The sequence below is a fragment of the Nilaparvata lugens genome, chromosome 11 (assembly GCF_014356525.2).
Source record: "Nilaparvata lugens isolate BPH chromosome 11, ASM1435652v1, whole genome shotgun sequence".
NCBI classification, from domain to species: domain Eukaryota; kingdom Metazoa; phylum Arthropoda; class Insecta; order Hemiptera; family Delphacidae; genus Nilaparvata; species Nilaparvata lugens.
In genome coordinates, this window is record NC_052514.1 from 1,368,733 (window position 1) to 1,390,089 (window position 21,357).

General features: G+C 33.5%; 1 protein-coding gene across 1 annotated transcript in view; it reads right to left on the reverse strand.

The window, feature by feature from the left end:
• Window positions 1-21,357, reverse strand: part of LOC111050797 (netrin receptor UNC5C-like) — a 52,031-nt gene that overhangs the window by 11,456 nt on the left and 19,218 nt on the right. The window contains 6 exon segments of the mRNA XM_039438165.1: window positions 1,087-1,233; window positions 3,071-3,325; window positions 5,135-5,307; window positions 7,921-8,005; window positions 8,007-8,170; window positions 12,610-13,035. Coding sequence (XP_039294099.1) covers window positions 1,087-1,233; window positions 3,071-3,325; window positions 5,135-5,307; window positions 7,921-8,005; window positions 8,007-8,170; window positions 12,610-13,035 — 1,250 coding nt within the window.

A 21,357-nucleotide genomic window follows, 5' to 3' on the forward strand; every position in this document is an offset into this window, starting at 1 on the left:
ATCAAGTGGAGTAGATTGAGCATGAAAATCTCTACAATTAATGTTGAGTAACATTTTCACCTAAAATTGAAAATAAGCTTTAAATTTGAGAAAATGTGATTATTCAATTGCAAATTATTGTTGATTCTATTGAATCAGTCACTATAAAGAGATAGCAGACCTCATGTGTGTCTCCAGCGTTATTGCCCTGTCACCAGCTGGCTCAAATCTTTTAATAGTAGACTTGAGATGTGCGGGAACACTAGCGTCAGGTGATCAATTTTCATAACGGCAAGGAAAGTTGTGTGAGTGCGCCACACCAGATTTTTGTTATTAAAAAGAACGGCTAGCAGTCAGTTATGACTGCTAGTAGTTCTTTTCAATAGCAAAAAGTGCTTTAATTTGATTGTATGATATGATATGTAATGTGATATTTCTCCATAATTGAAAGAATAAGACGTTGATGTTGTCAAAGAACTCTTCAAAATTATATTTCTTAAATATGGCAATATTTCCCATTTTAGTTATATTAATGTAAAATATTTCTTCTATGTTCAGTTTTGAAGCATCTAAATTTGAAAATCTACTTTGTGAAAATACTTGAGGACTAAAACTTTTATGAATTGAAGAACTACAAGACTTGACCTATTTCGGACAATCTGTATAACCTTATCTAAATTTGGGAGAGGAATAGCACAAGGTTACCTTATTTTTCCTCTCCCTATCATTTTGATAATGTACTTATTGTATAAATGAATAAAGAATATATAGTGGTATTGAGATCATCAACGTTTTATTCTTCCAAGATGTAGGAGTTGAATTCAAATCATTTAATGGTACATAATGATTCTTAAAGCACTCATAGTTCATACTTCCTTTCCACGATCATGATTCTATTCAATCAATGTTTCAAAATAATATCTTTCTCAATTCAATGGCTTCAAAATAATTTCACCAACTGTGCAATGGTTTGAAACTTGAAACTTCTATTCTTCCATATCCACTGCATTGTTCCTATATACTACTCTCATGATCCATTCCAACTAATTAAACATTCAAGGCCCCATTAATTAAAATAATTAATTGAAAGATTCTTATTTTATTTACCTGATAGTCAGCCAGAGGTTTGCTCTTCCAACCCACGCCGATATCCTCTAAACTCAGACTGAGATTAGCTCCTCCATCTTGGAACAGGAGGGTCTTCGGCTTGTCCATGAGGCAGCCTCCCAGTCTCCTCTCCACTTGTATCACACCCTGCAATCAAATTTTAATTTAGAATATTTCTATTCAAAGCCACAATATGATTTGCAATCACAAATGATATAATTTACACCATGAACAGAGATTTTGTGAAATTGTTGCCACATTTATTTATTTATTACGTTAGCAAAAACAATACAATGATCGGAAAAGAAAAAACAGGCTATTGCTCAAAATTTCTCCAATTTCCTAATTTAGGAAAGAAAATATTGAGGTGAAATAAATGATAAAATAAAGATAAGACTTAATTATGTGGAGCTGATAACATATCTTCCAACTTATCTTAATCACAAAAAATAATGGTTGGTTTGATTGATTGAGTACTTTATTTATGAAGATTACAATATATACTGGCTTATATACTCATACAATAGCTTACAATACAGCAAAGTTTTAGATGAATTTACCTAGCATGAACTAAGAAAATATTATTGAACTGTACAATGATATGAAATAAAAGCAATTTGGATTAACTTTACAAGATAATATTGTAATGCATCTACATAAATTGGCGGAGCTTTGGACATATCAATGTCCATTCTTTGGAAAGAATATTAGTTGGCTGAGATTAGTTTAAATAAAAAAAAACTGATTTGTAGTAAGCCGTAGATAGTTTCCATAAATTAGTGAGATTAGTAAACTCTTCAACCTGTTACTTGAATATTTCATCATTTGCAAGATTATAAGAGCATTAGAAGAAAAATTCAGAGGACTAAATCCATAAATGTATTTCGCCTGTTACATTATTAGATTTGTTCTTAATTATATTGCAATCATAGAAATAAATATGCATTATATTATTTATTTTTCTCACTCCTCAATATGAATGCCAAACTGAAGCGTTAAATCTAGATGGTATTAGCATAGAGAAACAATAGCGTAAGTAGATATCCCATGGTATAGGGCGTTTATGTCGCAACTTTTACTGTTATCTCAAGCCGATTACTGTCGATTATTATTGTTGATTTCCACTGTTTTGACCGGGTAAGAGTGTATGAACGGCACAATATTTACATTTTATTTACATTTACATTTACAATATGAGAGACATAAAGCGTCATAAAGCTTCACAGGAAAAAACTGCGTGGACTATCGGCTTGAGATAACAGTAAAAGTTGCGACATAAACGCCCTATACCATGTGATATCTACTCATGCTATTGTTTCTTTATGGTATTAGGTACCGTACGATACGATTCTAATTTTGAACTGTTTTATTATTTGTAGCCAGCACACAAACCAATAAGGTTTTAAAAATGGAATATTTTATTAGAATATAATTACTTATAATAAACTGTATAATAATAATGATTTAAAAATTAATGAAAGCTATATAAATATAACACTAAGGACTTCTACTACTGAAAATTTGACCAAAGAACTAAATAGCAGAAGGAAATTTGCAGAATGAAACTATCCAAAAATTGTAATAAAATACAATCAAATCGGTAAGGGTTTGCTGGTAAAGCCGATGAGTTTCAAGGATTTCCAAATAATATTTTTTACTTTATAATAATTGTGAAGTGAATTGTTAGTTATTCTATTATTATGTACTGCTTTTGTACAATTTCGTGAGGTATTAAATAAATTCCTTGTTGGTTATCCATCTCGTTTTCACAATTATTATAACTATTGTATTTTAATATAACTTTAAAGTGAAAAACACTGACATTCTTTGGCGTGAGAAACATGATTCATGTCTGGCTTGAGAATGTGCAATACCAGCATGAAACAGTCGTCGCCACACCAAAAAATGTGAGTGTTTTTCCACTTTAAAGTTATATTAAAATACAATAGTTACATTAAATAAATTTGATTGAGTGATCACTTACCTCCAGAGCAGCTTTTGTATCCTCCAACGCATACACTCTGACACTGTAGTCCTGAGGCAGGTGGGGTGGGGCGAAAACTGCCAACGTCAGCACTTTGCAAGGAGGCGGCAGTGAGGGGGAAAGGGGCGGCAAGGGGCATGCCTCCCCCACCAACACGAATCGAGTCAGCTGATCACAAACCAGGTACACCTGGTCCTGGTCTAATTGTGCAAATAGGGGTGTGTTGATTGTCTCCTCGCCTAGGGTTACTACTTTCTGCAAAGAAGAAAATTGAAATGATTGGAGGACACTCGAGATGATTTTGAAAAACAGACACTTGAAAATATCTTGAGAGCTTAAACTAGTTAGTCTAAATGTTTATATGAAAAAGTTAGTGAAAAATATAGGTTTAGTAAATACTATATAAGTTTTAGTAATAAAAGAAAGGGAAATAATTAGTTATTTCTATATTGATTGAACAATCAATCAAGAAGCTCAATTAAAATATTCTTCCAATAATTTGAAATTATATCAGGAAAAATGAAAATAAAAAATCAGAGAACCCTTTCAAGTTTGTATAAAATAAATTGAGGATTATTGGCATTCCATTAGCAGTGTTACCAAATTGTGCGAAATTGCAACTTTCTCAAATTCCCAATTCAACCACAGAAATGTAAGTACGTAGAATATCATCTCCGATATTCCAGTAGTGCTGAAAAAGTTTCAGGGTTGAAGGATTAAGAGAAAATTCATTTTTTGATAAAATTGAAAATATGGCGAGAATATTGTTTTCTTGAATATCACTTCTCTCAGAAATATGGAGTCTGGTAAGATTTTCATATCGAAATAACGGGAAGAATGTCTTTTTTCTATTGATGTCTGGATCATTTGTATCTGACTTATAGTTATTGTTTAATTAATGATTATGCTCGTCAATGACAAGACATCTCAAGCAGAAATCTTGTAATTCTATTATTTTTCATGAAATATACATTTGTTGGAATGTATGCTGAAATGAATAATACATTTAATTTTGGATTAGAATTCGAATCTGAATTTGCCAAACAGGCTTTTAGCTTCAGGTGACCAGACAGATATATTTTCTGTCAACTAAAATCTTCAGTTTCATTTATTGATTCATTTATTTACGTATTATTCATGAGTTTACCACAAATAGTTCTGTGAACAGTAGACCTTACGCAGTATTCTCATCCCCAAGTACCTGATTGAAACTATAGACCTTATAGAAATACAGCAATAGACTGGCTACTCCACACATCTGTGTAATCACTTGTCAGCTGATTTATGATGAATAATTCTATAGTCTGATTTTTACTCTTATATTGGCGTATAAAGGAGGCTCCTTTTTCCTTTTATATTATCCTTGAAATGCAAAATTTCCAAAAATCTTGTATATACGTCGACGAGCAATTAAAAAAGGAACATACCTGTAAAATTTCATGAAAATTTCATGGTATCCATTACCGCGCTTCGCCGTAAATGTGCAACATATAAACATTTAAACATTAAGAGAAATGCCAAACCGTCGACTTGAATCTTAGACCTCACTTCACTCAGTCAAATTATCAATTCCTTTCTCATATATTTTCTGCCTTCTAGTAGAATCTTCAGTTTGATTTATTCATGTATTTATGGCTCAATTTCTTTGTCATATATTTTCTGCCAATTAAAATCTTCAGTTCCATTGATTGATGGCATTACTAATTGATTATTTATGAGTTTACCATTATTTATTGATTAATTTGCAATAAGTTTACCCTCCAAAAAGGCGTGGCCTCATGTGGTGAGTCACAGAAACCGATAGGCATATTTTCTACCAACTAAAATATTAACTTTCATTGATTGATAGCTCTACTTATTAACTGTTTATGAGTTTACCATTATTTATTCATAATCTTTTATGAGTTTACCTGCTAAATAGGTGTAGTGAGTCACTGGACCAGACAGACATATTTTCTGCCAATTAGAATCTTCAGTTTCATGGATTGATTTATTTATCAATTATCGGTTAACCATCATTCATATATTGATAAATTAAATAATTTTTATATTTTTTGAACTCACCTGCCAAACGGGCGTAGCCTCAGGTGGTGAGTCGCTGGACCATACAGTTATGTTCCAATGTTGGTGCATCTCAGTGAGGCTGGCGCAGTGGTGAAAGTTGAGAATGACTGGCTTTTTGAAGGCGACTCCTGCCGGACCTGTTAGCACCACTGGGCTCAGCTGCGTCTGCCGATCTGCAATGTCAGCGAAAATATGCATTATTATTGAAGACTGTCATCACATATAAGAATCAATAATTTTTATTTGCTACAAAAACTTTACAAAAAAAATCTGGTGTGGCGCCTCTCACAATTTTCCTTACCGTTATGAAAATTGATCACCTGACACTAGTATTCACGCGCATCTCAAGTCTACTATTCAAAGATCTGAGCCAGCTGGTGACAGTACAATAACGCTGGAGACAAACGAGGTCTGCTATCTCTTCATAGTGAATGATTTAATAGAATCAACAGTTGCCAACAGTTTGCAATTGAATAATCACATTTTCTCGAATTTCGAGCTTATTTTCAATTTTAGGTGAAAATGTTACTGAACATTAATTGTAGAGACTTTCATAATCAATTTTTCCACTTAAAATTTTTTGTTTAAATTGTATCTGAATCCTGGTGATTGGGAATCTAGAATCAAACTTTGCATAGATGGAGCGGAGCTCCTGAAATTTTTACAGATATATGGGACTTGTGGCAGTTGATAGAGCTTATCAATGATTATTTTAGGTATAAATTCTATCAAAATCGTTGGAGCCGTTTTTGAGAAAATCGCGAAAAACCCTGTTTTTGACAACATTTTCGCCATTTTAGCCGCCATCTTGAATTGCATTTGATCGAAATTGTTCGTGTCGGAACCTTATATTGTAAGGACCTTAAGTTCCAAATTTCAAGTCATTCCGTTAATTAGGAGATGAGATATCGTGTACACAGACACACATACACTCATACACATACACACACACGCACACACACACACATACACACACATACAGACCAATACCCAAAAACCACTTTTTTAGACTCAGGGGACCTTGAAACGTATAGAAATCTAGAAATTGAGGTACCTTAATTTTTTTCGGAAAGCAATATGATACAGTTTTCCTTACCTATGGTAAGAGGGCAAGGAAAGTAATTATTATATTATTTATAAGCATTGTCAATCAAATACATCACAATAAAAATACAAAACATGAAGTAAGGTAAGCTAATAGCATAAATACATAGTCCAGGTCCTGTAGCTTTGCCTATCGGCGGAGGGCCACTAGAATACAATACTACCCGCTCTTAAACATCCAACATTTTTGAAAATATATCTTTCCATTAGCAACAGATGCTCTTTTGTATCTTCTCAGGAGCAACGTGTTGCAACCGAAAAGATACACAAGGAGCTTTAATGTATCTTTCCATAAGCAACCGATACTCTTTCGTATCTTCTCTGGAGCACCGTGTTTCATCCGAAAAGATACCCAAGGAGCTTTAATGTATCTTTCCATAAGCAACAGATCTCTTTTGTATCTTCTCAAAAGCAACGAAAAGATACACAATGAGCTTTAATGTATCTTACCATAAGCAACAGATACTCTTTTGTATCTTCTTAAAAGCAACGTGTTGCATCAGAAAAGATACACAAGGAGCTTTAATGTATCTTTCCATAAGCAACAGATACTCTTTTGTATCTTCTCAGAAGCAACGTGTTGTATCTGAAAAGATACACAAGGAGCTTTAATGTATCTTTCCATATGCAACAGATACTCTTTTGTATCTTCTTAAAAGCAACGTGTTGCATCCGAAAAGATACACAAGGAGCTTTAATGCATCTTTCCATAAGCAACCGATACTCTTTTGTATCTTCTCAGGAGCAACGTGTTGCATCCGAAAAGATACACATGGAGCTTTTATGTATCTTTCCATAAGCAACAGATGCTCTTTTGTATCTTCTCAGGAGCAACGTGCTGCATCCAAAAAGATACACAAGGAGCTTTAATGTATCTTTCCATAAGCAACAGATGCCCTTTTGTATCTTCTCAAAAGCAACGTGTTGCATCTGAAAAGATACACAAGGAGATTTTTGGAGTTACGTCCTTCTAGCACCAACACAGCCTATCAGCTGACATTCGTTCAATATGCCCTTTCCATTGTTGGCGATATAATCAAAATGTTTTCAACGAATGTTGCCTATAGATTCTATATTTTATTTTATTCAAGTATATGTATGAGTAATTATGTTTATTTAATTATATTTTCAATGATATGTCATATTATAAAGAGTTTATAATATGTCTTGAATATTCTAATTGGCAATAAATGAAATTGAATTGAAAAAATGTACCAAGAATGCCTAGAATGTATTCTAGGTTCATTGGTTTTGAAGAAACAAAATAGTGAAGTGTTGTGTTTCTTTTCTGGCTCAAAATTTTGCAAAATTACTCAAAAATTTTCAATCTGTAGAGATTTGAGTGAAATATTTTTGTTTTTAATCAGTTTTTAAATATGAAAATTCAAAATTTTTAGTTTAGTCATTAGTTTTGAAGTGGAAATTGGACTTTTTGAAGTGAATGTGAAATCTTAACCTTATTCTTTTTTGAAACTTATTTGTAAAAATTTGGGAGAAGACAGTTTTGGGCTATGCCTGTTGTCTTCTCCCAATCATATTATATTTATTATAATTATGATCTGTAATGCCAATGGAATAAATAAAAGAACAAAAAATAAAAAATAAAACAACTCCTACAAACTCTACAATATATCACAACTTACTATCAGCTAATCTCACTACTAGGTTGATGTTGCAGTTACCTGTGAGCTTAGGCCGATGCCTGTCATCCCTGAGAACGGCGACATATATCTGCTCTCTGTGCTTTCGACTGAGTGCTCCCTCGGGGAATGGTGAGCGAAATGCCCGAATCAGGCAGACACAGTCTCGCACCAGTCACAGTCACAAACGAGCTGCACATGCAGTCTGCTTCGACTCCCCTCAGCACCACACCCGTCGAGGAGGTGCTCTTGTTCGAACCTCCCTCGTAGGTTGAGTCCATGTGCGAGGGTGCTGTGAAGGAAACCAAAAATGAATGATGACAAATTTTGTTAAAAGTTGAAGGGGTTGAAAAAAGTTTTGTTAGTTTTAGGTTATTTAGGTGATAGTTAACAACTCGTCACTACAAAAGTTTGAGTTTCTAGATATACTACTAGTTCTTGAATTTAATTGAATATCTTAATTAAAATTATATGAAAACTGTTTTTTATTGAAATTATTTTTCATTACAATTATTGATGATTGAGACATGTTGTTAGATTTTAGAGTAAAAAAGCAAGCTCGCAATATTTTAGTCAGACCAGCAATAATTCAATAAGTATATAGGATAAGGTTTATATCATGTTATAAGCTATTAATATTTATGAATTTCCTAATTTACTTTGTTAATAATATTGATTCAATATTTATTATATATTTGAATTCGTTTATGTATTGCAACCTAGTAAATGAGAAGTGTATTTTTCAATTACTCCTCAAATAGCTAATAGCTAGAGGGATTAAAATATATGTAAACTGTTTTTTATTGAAATTGTATTTTGAAACAAATAAATTGAAATTGAAATTGAAAACTGGTTTCTAAAACAAGGCTTGTTTTTCAGAACACCACTTATTAAATCTGATGCACCATTAAACCTATGGATTTAATGTTGTGAAATGGTGCTTCCTGAGGGGTTATCTCCTATGATAGAGTCCCACGTTGTGAAGCCATATTATGTGAAGTTGTTAATTGTAAATCCTTCACAGATAATACGATGTTTCTGATATTATAAGAGCAGTCTCTAAATCCCTCTTTTGCGAATAAATTCACAAAAAATTAAGGCCGTCCGGCTCGCAAAATACTGGGTTCAAACCTCAGCTCTAGCTCAGTGGTAGAAACATGAATTTATAAATACAAATAATCACCATAAGGTTCATGACCGGTGATTGGTAATTCTTACCGCTGCTTCTATGAAGTTCTTGAAGAATACCATACGGAAAATAAAAGAATATTTGATGACTGATTATCAGTAACCATGTATCACTAGAGAATAATAAGGACCAACTATAGTTGTTTCTAGTTGATTCTTAAAACGCTCGTCGTGAATACAAGTATTCACCAATATACCCTTCCAAAATTCCTTAGAACTTACAACGCCAGTTCTGGAAGCTCTCTGGATCCTTATATGATATAACTGGAACCTTATTAATATAATTTCTTAATATACTTATTCTGGTATATGAATGAGTATCATCAAGGATGATAAATATTGAGTGCTCTGAACAAGATTAATGTTATTTGATTCAATAATTTTAAGTGCTGCTAAATATTTGTTGATATTAAAACAGCTCAAACTGTATATCACGAGATGAACTAGGATAAAATAAACTTCTACGATTTGTATGCTGACTAAAAACACAAAATATATTCCCATAAAAAAGATATGCATAAAATATTCGATATATCTATAATTCACTTAAATAATCTATTTCTAAAATCTGAATAATTATCACAGGCTTTACTAATATTCACAATAGTGAGTTTCAAATTCATAAATATATTATATTTAATACTGGTACTTATACTTCCAATCAATACAAAATTCTGCAAATAAAAACCTGTTTGGTCTATAGGTTTGATATGATGTACTTTGTTCAATTGACAAAATTATAATTAATAAATTATATTTAAACATGAGATCTCAGGGATTTATATGAATTCGGGCTGTGCATGGAAGTAAGCTTCCTACATATATTAAATAAATCATAAATGTTCTTATGGACTATGTGATATTGTTCAACACGTGGTGACTTTTTATTTTATTCAAATTATTGGAATAGCGCTTTTTTTTTAATTAATTACCCCACTGAACGTAGAAAAAACGAGCTCGTTGAATTATCACTCACTGAATTGAAGTTCTAGACGTCTCGTGGATTGAATTAATTATTTCCAATAATTAATTAGGTAGGCTCCTTTTCGTCACTGCTGGCTAATGCGTGATCCAGATTTTTATAAGTTTCTTTCGAATTAAAGCTATTTTTATGGGAATCTTTACAATTACGAACTCCTTGACAGCACTGAGTTCACAGATAATTAACATTCAATACAAATACATTACATTTAAAAAAGGGTTTGGCTTAATAGTTCATAAAATTTTTAAAAGGAAGAAGAAAAACCCTAAACTCCATGTGCATCCTCTCGGTCGGATCTTAAGCCAAGAAGGAGGTTTTCAGAAAAATTTGTCTCTTCCATGAATAATTCTGTAAGCTACTCTCTGATTGGCCTTCAATTTAATAGACTCAATACAATTGGTTGCCTTGGAATCAGGGCTTCCTCGGCTTTATAATAGAAAAAATTGAATAAAAAAGAATTCTTATACAAATGTAGGAGTGTTTATCTTAAATTGATTTCATAAATAAATCCTAACATGCGATGTTACTACATTCAGTCTTTATATGAGTTTTGTATACTCTTGATTTATCATGCTTTTTTAGATTATAATAATATTTATACAAAAATAATGGGTTTCGTATTTCTACACATCAACTTCCTTTAGTATACATAATATATCCTTTATGAGTAAATTTTATATATTCAACCTGTCATATGGGTTGATCGAATATCAGCTGTTTCGCTCGGTATTGATTTTAATAATTATCGATTTATCCAAGATCGACTAATTCTTTTCAAAATGTAAACAAGTAACTCTAACCTCATGTTCATGCATTTTATTTTTTATAATCCGCCAATAATAAGTAAGCCGCTTTATAACTTTTTGATCTTACCAATGGGTTCTCATAATTATTAAATCACAATTATACATGTTTTCTTATCATTGTTGATAATGCTATTACTCCTAATCGCTAATAATACTTGATTTGAGTTGATTTATCCTTTGACTAGGTCTAACCTTCTTTCCAATTTTATAGTTCTATTATATTTCATTGGTTCATTTTAAAATATTTGGTGGTATTAATTTACCACGTGACAATGTACCATTAGATTTAATGAGTGCCCTTGAAACCGTCCTTTATATCACAGATAAAAACCATCCAAACAAATCATTCTGGTCTGAGCTTATCCTTAAAGCAAGAAAGTTATAGGAAAATTATTATTTTAACTTTCTAGATAGACCTCATATGTAGATCTTGATCGTTGATCTGTAGATCTTGTGAACTTTTACATGATAGAGAAAAAGATAGAGTTATCTGCTTTAAATAATGACTGACAAGGATAGCAAACCAATGTTCATCAGATGATAACTTTATAACGTTACTCTCACTATAGGCTGATCAATTCTATAGCATTCAAATTCAGTGTCTTTTGAAATAAATAAAAGAATAAAATAAGCTACTATTAAGGCAGTTTAATTACAGAAAGGTTGAAAAATGTATTAGAAATATTCCTTGTAAACAATCCCTCCTACTATGTTAAAGAATTCATGGAAAATAAGTTTTATTCAAGGGATTTAGACATAAATAAATAATAAGGTATTATAGCATATTATGAATAAGGTGAATTAGAGTCCAATTACCTAAAAGTATGTGGCTGATTATTTTATTCATTTATTCATGGAGACAACAGGTAAAAACCTCATTTTGCCTCCTTCACTCTATACAATAATTTCCAACATAATACAATTTTCAATAAAAAGAAGATAGACAATATGAGAAAATAATAAATTATTGTTGTGTTGTATAAACCCTGTTTTTATTGTGTTGTATTTTATTGTATTGTGTTGACTGGCCTATATGTCAAATACTGTGATATTCTTTTGTGGCCAATAAAGATATTTAAAGATATTTTATTCTATTATATTCAATTTAAATAAACTCCTCCCATACTCATAAATGTGAATCCGCCTTTATTTAAAATTATATTTGTTATAGATAACATTACTTTATTAACCTTCAAATTTTCAATTTTCTTCTCAAATTCAAATTTTTTATTCAATAAAATAAGCTTACATTATATGAACCATAGTGAGGTCCACGTTATAATGGCAGTAGAGAAAGATAGCAGAACAACGTTGCCGATCCTCAGTCTTGTCAATGCCTCCTATAGACGGCAGCTGATACGGGTTTATTGATGTAATATTAACTGTTAATTCCCATTAAAAATAATCATTCATATTTTATCAAGCAAGCAATAATTTTTTCAATAATTTCATGATGAATTTTCATAGTTAAGATGAATAATATTTTGTTTATTAATTGTGAATTCTACATTGTTAAAAGACGATCTGGCAACAGAGCAAAGCGAGATAGTGCTATCCGCTTTGTTGAATGATAGACAAGGATAGCAATACGATTGCTAATCAAACACTGCCATTATAACGTGGCGTTATACACTATAGTGAGTTAGTCGCTAATATGGACCTGTAGGGCATTCTTTGTGTATTTTTCTGTCTTGAATAATTATTGTGTTTGTGATAGATAAAATTTATTGATTAATTAATTATTTATTTACTTACTTGAACAAGTAAAACTGGTCAAACTATGCTCAGAACTATGCTTGTTCTTCTGTGAGTGAGAGTGAGAGGGAGATGTGCTAGACTCCATTGTCGAGTGGGTGCTACTACCGGAGGTCGACAGGGGGCTAGGAGCTCCCCCAGGCCCCATCTGGCCCCCCGAGGGCGGGTTCAAATGGGGCACATCGTAATGGTGCTCCGACGAACAGGACCTGGTCATGTATTTGTCGGCCGCATCGGAGTAGGGGTACTCGTAGCCCCCGTGCGGGGGTAACTGGACTCCCCCGAGGGGTATCTGCACTTGGACCCCGCCGTTGTGGACCCCGCCTAGGGGTACTAACAGGGAACGGGTGACGTCGGGAGGTGCGTCACCCGGGAGACTCTGGTAATGTTTTTTGTCGTCGTCTGGGTAGTATTCTTGTTGGTATTCTGAAACAAAAGAAATTAAAAAATAATTTATTAATATTAATTATTAGATTTAGATTAAATAAAGATTTATTTATTAATAAATTAATCATTAAAAACACAATATAAGATGATGAAGTCATCACCATAATTATCCATCATGGACTAGGCTTGTAAAGCCTGTTCCGGTGTCCACCGCTTCCTCGGTCTTCCGACGTCTCTTTTCCCATCCAACTGCAACTTCCAAGCTTCTAGTGGAAGACGAGTTGGTGGCATACGACGCAGGTCATTTGTCCACTTCAATCTGTTTTTTCTATGATTTCTAATAGTGGTTGCACATTGCACTCACTACGAATTGTTTCATTACTTATGTGGTCTCGTCTTGAGTATCCTTGAATGCTGCGCAGAAACCTCATCTCTGATGCCTGAATTCGTGAGTCATCATTCTTGGTCTTTATCCATACCTCACTAGGCTACCGTATGTCATTAAAGAGATGGCCATTGTCCTATAGAACTCAATTTCTGTCTCTTTTCTGGCCTTACCCTTTAATGTTCGGTGAATGACTCCACAAATTGAGTTAAACTTTCCTATTTTCTGAGGTATATCACATTCTCTGTCATAAGGAGCGTACAGATTTACGCGCCGTGAACATGAGCAATTCACTTTTAATCAGCTGATGCCAAGCTTTTTTTATCTGTATCTTACCGTTTCTGTAAAAATACAGATACAGTCAACTGATTAAAAGTGAATTGCTCATGTTCGCGGCGTGTATATCTGTACGCACCTATAGGATACATCACAGCCGAGATATTTTAAGTTGCTCACCTGTTCCATTATCATATTATTCAAAACTATTTTGGAACGCAAGGGCCACTTGCCGAGAAATGCCATTACTTTTGATTTCTGAGCTGAGATAATCATGTTGAAATCTGTACTTATGATAATATAATACCAATAATATTTACATAAGTACCAATAATATTTACATAAAAATCTTCATAATAAAGGCACCACTTCAAACCAATTCTTCACTCTCTGATTTTCTATTATTTTCTCTTTCACTCTCACATATTATCTTTCTCTCTTCACTCTCTCTCTCTCTCTCTCTCTCTCTCTCTCTCTCTCTCTCTCTCTCTACAGGTCTCTCTCTCTCTCTCTCTCTCTCTCTCTCTCTCTCTCTCTCTCTCTCTCTCTCTCTCTCTCTCTCCTCTCTCTCTCTCTTCTCTCTCTCTCTCTCTCTCTCTCTCTCTCCCGGTCGTGTGTTAATGGGAAGGATATTTTTAATATTCTTTCCGAAGAATGGACATTGATATGCCCAAAGCTCCGCCGATTTATGTAGATGCATAACAATATGATTATTATCTATAGTTATTATATTATTACAAATTGCTTTTTCATATCATATACATTTCAATAATTATTTTCTTAGTCTATATTATGTAAATTCATCTATAATTTTGCTGTATTGTAAGCTATTGTATATAAGTGTATAAGCCAGTATATATTGTAATCTACATAAATAAAGTACTCAATCAATCAATCTATCACCCGGTCGTGTGTTAATGGGAAGGATATTTTATATCCTTCTTAGAGAATCGACAATTATTTGTTGAAACACCGCCGATTTATGAAGTTACATCACATTATTATATTATCGTTAGTCAAATTGCATTCTATATTTATTCTCATTGATTAATGAGAATTACTTTGTGAAATTCGTTGAATAACTAGCATTATCGTCATTTAATGTAAATTAGTGTATAAGCCAGTAAATATTGTAGCTTACAAAAATAAAGAAATCGAATCTAATAATCTAATCTCTCTCTACATATACATTACAATTTTATATTATCGTTATTTTAATTGCATTTAATATTTATTGTCATTGATTAATTATCTATACTTTGTAAAATTCGTTGAATAATTAGCATTACCGTCATTTAATGTAAATTAGTGTATAAGCCAGTAAATATTGTAACAAACATAAATAAAGAAATCTAATCTAATCACTCTCTCTCACTCTCTCTCAAAGCCGTCTGAATAAACTATTCAGCTTCAGAGCCACCAAAGTTCATCCAATATCTAGTAAAACAGGGATTAGGGCCATACCTCATCACAAAACTAATATCATCCACTAAACCTCATTGTGCCTGCAAACATAGTTCAAACAAGTTTTAAACAAACTTTCCGTCCATCTATGCTGTTCACAATCAACTTTAATAACACCCAGGATATGAGAGGCACACACACGTTATTGGATAAGTTAATGAATGTTGGATAACATTGCAGGTATATCTATGTAGATGGTATACATATGTAGATCCAGAATGTAGAGTTAAGTTGATGATTAGCATAATATGAGACGTTTGTCTAGAATATATTATTACTAATATATTACAAGAATAGATTGTAATATCATAGAGAAACCATAGAAAAACATAGAGAAACAATAGAGAAACCATAGCGAAACAATAGCGAAACCATAGAGAAACAATAGCGTAAGTAGATATCTCATGGTATAGGGCGTTTATGTCGCAACTTTTACTGTAATCTCAAGCCGATTACTGTCGATTATTGCCGATTTTAACTGTTCTGACCGGTAAGAGTGTATGAATGGCACAATATTTATTTATTTATTAGTGGACAGAATCACAAATCATATAAGTATGATTAGGAAGGAACAACAGGCTTGGCCCAAATCTATTCCATTCCCAAATTTTGATAAATTAATTAAATGTCCAAGAAATAGGTTATGTTTCTACTGTAAAACGTTCTAGTTAAATTTTCGTCCAAATATATATATAAGCTAAACATTTTGAATTTAGAGAAATTAAAACACTAAACTATATTTTAATATAACACTTAATTATCACTTCATATTGAATTAATCAAAGTATTTTATAAAATTTTGAACGCAAAAATACACACAACTTCTCTCACTAAGCACTAAGTTATAATAATGAACTGAAACTACTAATATGAGAAACTACCAGCATCACACAACTTCACGGGAAAGAACTACGTGGACTATCAGCTTGAGATAACAGTAAAAGTTGCAACATAAACGCCCTATACCATGGGATATCTACTTATGCTATTGTTTCTCTATGGTAATATTCACTTATGTCAGGGATACTGATTATTAAAACAAAGTTTACACTTGAGAATTCCTCTTGTAGAGTTATTACAACTATAAGTGAGGTCCACGTTATAATGTCAGTGGATAAAGATAGAAGAATAGCGATGTCGATTCTCTGCATTAATCAATTAATTATATTTCTACACTGTCAAAAACATAATTGGCATCGTTGTGGACCTAGAAAAGGATGGTACCACCGGCTTTGTCGAATGATAGACAAGGATAGCAATTTCAAAGTTGAACAAATACTGTCATTATAACGTGGACCTCACTATTATAGTGAGCTATTGTAAGGTCCACGTTATAATGGCAGTATTTGATTAATATTGGTGTTGCTATCCTTGTATATCGAAGCAGAGCGGAGCGCTTTCAGTTTCTAGCTTCCAAACATTGCCAGATCGTTTCTCAACAATGTAGCAAAATGATAAATTGACAAAATTTTTTCTCAATCATGAAAATTTTTTATTAAATGATTGAAAAATATTCTCTTGACAGATAAAATATATTTGATTATTTGAAACGAGGATGAACAGTTAATATTGGATAAACATCACATAAACATTAAGATATTCCAGTATCATCTATCTTCTATAAAAGGCAGTCGCAAGGCAGAGAATCGGCAATGCTATTCTTCTATCATTTTCCACTGTTATTATAACGTAATAGGATTTATATTGAATATTCCTATTATATTGAATATCATTAGAACTTTGACTGAATCTTTCCATGATATATGTGGCAGAATTCGAATATGATATATGCAATTAACTGCAGCAAAGTTAAAAGGATGACCCAATTTGATCAGTACCTACAATATATGCGATAAGAGGTCAGAAAAAAACCTAGAACAGCCTGAAAATAGATGATGGAGAATGTGAAATGAGAAGATATGGAACAAGGGATGGAGAAAGTAGAATGGAGAGAGACAGAATGATATAAGGAAATGATGATGAAAATAGGAAAATGATGGAATAGAAGGGGACCTTACATGTATAACGTAGCTGGAGCAATGAAATATCTGAGCTTAGCACAAACTGACATTGTGACAGTTTGTTAGTTTAATGAGGATTCCCCCACCACTCTCTCACATACCCTCTCTCTCTCATTTACTCTCTCTCACTCTATCTTTCACACAAACACACACACACACACATTCCCTCTATCACAGTATACAGTTGACATCAGCTGACAGCTTTGAGGAGGAAGATTAGGAGGAGGATGAGGAGGTAGAGAAGGAGGAGGAGGAGGAGGAGAAGATTAGGAGGAGGAGGAGGAGGAGGAGGAGGAGGAGAACGAGGTGGAGGAAGATTAGGACGATGAGGAGGAGGAGTAGGACGAGGAGGAGGAAGATTATGAGGATGAGGAGGAGAAGTAGGACGAGGGGGAGGAAGATTAGGAGGAGGAGGCGGAGGAGTAGGAGGAGGAGGAGGAGGAGGAGGAAGAGGTGCAGTAAACAAAGGAAGAGGAGGAGGAGAAATCGAGGGAAACATGAGTGAGGATGTAAAGGACAGTGACAGAGAATATTAAACTAGGAGATTGGACGATAGCAAACCCCATACATGGTTTTCAAGGTGACATATTGCTGACGTATGCGATAAAGTTACATACTGCATAGGTATACTGAGGTCCACGTTATAATGGCAGTGTTTGATTGGTATTGCTATCCTTTTCTATCATTCAACAAAGCGGATAGCGCTATCTCTTTTTCGCTTTGCTCTGTTGTCAGATCATCTTCTATCATTTGATAAATTTGGCTAATAAATTGATATCTTTGTTTTGTTTCTTCTTGTAATATTGTAGTGTTGTCTATGAGGAACAATACATTATATTCTATTCTAATACGCGAAACTTGGTCCCGACAAACAAGTTCCTTCAAGGTTTGAAGTAGATTCACTATGTTAAATGTACAATAAACACATAGAAACACAGAATATATTTCTGTAGAGAATTTAATTTCAAAGAGAAAGATATAAAATAAGTCTATAATAGACAAACGCAACCTTTAAAAAATTATCATTAATTACATACAAAACGCTTGAGAAATAGAGAGCTTAACAGATTTTGTCTATTTTAAAGTTGTCCAAGTTTTCCACTAATTATTTGTTATTAAATTGTAATTTGAATTCGAATCACGGTGATATTCTTCAGTGGTTTCTTGAACCTAATAGGCTACCGATTCATACATTCTCTCTAATGAAAACCCAAGCTCCCATATTAAATCTGCATGAGAGAGTAACCCGAGATATCCATTAAATTTAGCGACCGTCAAGCAAACTTTACAACTATTTGACACTAAACCTGAGATTAAGCTCATATAACGTCCAGGCCATACATAACTTCAGACCCCATCCAATTAGGTGGCTCGAATATGATACGTGACCCATATATACTTGAACTCATGTTTCACATATCATGTATATCACATACGTGAGCTTATATATTGCGTCAAAAGCATGTGCTATACTGAATATGTCTACATACGTGATCTATATATATATACTAGCCGTCAGGCTCGCTTCGCTCGCCATATTCGTCTAGCCAGGGGGCTCCGCCCCCTGGACCCCCACTGGATCGTCTGGAAATGAGATCAGCGGGCTCGCTTCGCTCGCCTGCATGTGGACCTCAGCGGAACCTCTGTACCGAATTTGAACGTATTATATCAATTTTTGATCTCAAAAAACACCTGTTACTATATCGGCGTATCTTTGGCGAACAAAATTCTTCCACCTCAGGTAAACCTGTGTACTGATTTTTTTTAAATATATTTTCATCAATTATTGAAAAAGGTGAGGAAACGCAGAAAAGCTGAGAAAACGCTAATTTTGGCTAATTGGATAAATTGGTATTTAGGAGGTCCAGATAAATGCATTTCAATCTTCAACTTGGTGCCACCTAACAAAGTCAACTCAACTCAATGCCAACCTGACAATTATTAATTTAGTTACCATTAACAACTGTTTCGAAGAGGTACCCTCTCTAGATTATAGTTCTATATTACATATAGTATGGCCTTTTTCAATTATAATTAAGAGGATAAGAAGAATATACATGCTAAAAGACGAGCTTTAAACCCTTAAAAACCACCCTTAGAGTTAAATTATTGCCAAAAGATTTCTTAGTGCGCCTCTAAAGGGCCAACTGAACATACCAAATTTGAACGTTTTTGATCCGGTAGATTTTTAGTTCTGCGAGTGAGTGAGTCAGTCAGTTAGTCAGTCAGTCAGTGAGTGAGTGTCATTTCGCTTTTATATAATATATAGATTCCATCAACCTCGGGTTTTATACCTGAATATAATTTGAGTAGGTATGCTGAATTTTGTAGTCAACTCTGAGTTCCATATCGGAGTATATTTTAGACATATGCGCGAAATACATTCATTATATGATTTATTAAACTTTTCCATAGTTTAGTTACTACCTACCAGTATGAATGCAAGCCTAGAATCAGACTATCGGATTACGAGCTCCAACACTTAGGCGAACATACGTACTTCTAACATTAGTATAAATATTAATAAGCAGTGCTTTACTTCCGATTTATGTATGCACTTGGAACAAAAATGATTAAGAAATGATAAAGTATGGTCAAGTACTTGTTTTTTTCATATTTTTCAAATAAAAATTCAAAATTAAATTGGGGTGTTCAACACCCCAGTGTGTCTACTGTGTTAGCATGAAGTAAGTGTGTCTCTGTAGGGTTGATCAAATACTGCCATTATATCGTGGACCTCTCTATAGAAATAATGAATTGTATCTACAAAAATAATTGAAAACTCTTCCATTATCTCAAACACATGCAGCTTCTGAAGAACATTCATCTATTCTAGCCTACAACTTGAGATTTCAAGCACCGCCTGGGGACAGAAAATGCTTAGCTTGCAACTTAGTGAGCTTTAGCTCGTGAGCTCGTGAGATTGAGTAAATCTCATGTCGACAGTCATTATAAGTCCATTAGAGCAGAGCTTTCCTGTCCAATCATCATGCCCATGCCACACTGCAATTAGACCCCGGTCTTCTGTTAATTGACTGCACTAGAGTGAAGTCCACGTTATAATGGCAGTATTCGATTAGCATTGGTGTTGCTATCCTTGTCTATCATTCGACAGAGCAGATAACACTATACCTTTCCACCTCCGCACTGTTGCTAAGTCGTTTATTAACAATATGGAAATATAATTAATGGAAAAAAATTCTACCTCAATGAAAATGTGTTATTATTAATTGAAAAATATTGTTATTGAGGAATAAAATTTGATTATTTCAAACAAGAATGAACAGTTGATAATATTACATCAGATATACCGGTATCAGCTATACTCTCCAGAAGGCAGTGGGAAGGTAGAGAATCGTCAACGCTGTTCTCCTATCTTTCTCCACTGCCATTATAACGTGGACCTCACTATTTAGTGATAATCACTGAACAGACAGTTAGCAGTGGTTGAAAGTGAAGAAATTAATGTTATTTATGCTAATGTGATTTTATAGTCTAATCTGAATTTCACTTTATTAATTTATAGAACTTTCACTCTAAAATATGGTGATGCAAGAAATTTATTCATATCTACAATTTGGAGAAATTGACATCCATATTTCACTCCGACATGTAGTTTTTTTATTCTCTTTTTCTCTTATTGTAGAGAACCATAGTTTTGTTATTGCATTCTTCTCTTCTTCTTCTTCTTCTTCTTCTTCTTCTTCTTCTTCTTCTTCTTCTCTTCTTCCTTCTTCTTCTTCTTCTCTTCTCTTCTCTTCTTCTTCTTCTTATTCTTCTTCTTCTCATCATCATCATCATCATCACATCAATGTGCAATAAATATTGTTACAATTATGAGTGATGAGAGTTATGCAAATTAGCCTGAGAAGTTAGCCTGTTATGAAATGGATTTTGCGTTCTGCTTTTCTCCGGTTTTGTGTTGACTTTAAATTGTGTGCGTAGAAGCTATGATCCTAAGAATAACATCAATTTTCCTGGAGCAAGCTTAGTTCATGAGCCTTGCTTTTGCGTTGTGTAGTGTCGACTCTATATGTGTGTGGTGTAGAAGTTGTGGAGATCAACATTTTTCCTAGAATTAATTCTGGTTCACGACCTTATAAGGCAAGGAATTTATAGCTGCCTAGGAAAAATAGCTGTCACTTGGTGGGAATGGTATCTTAATTGTAGTTTACGTCCCTTCTATTGGTGAAATTTTCTAGAGAATATAACTGC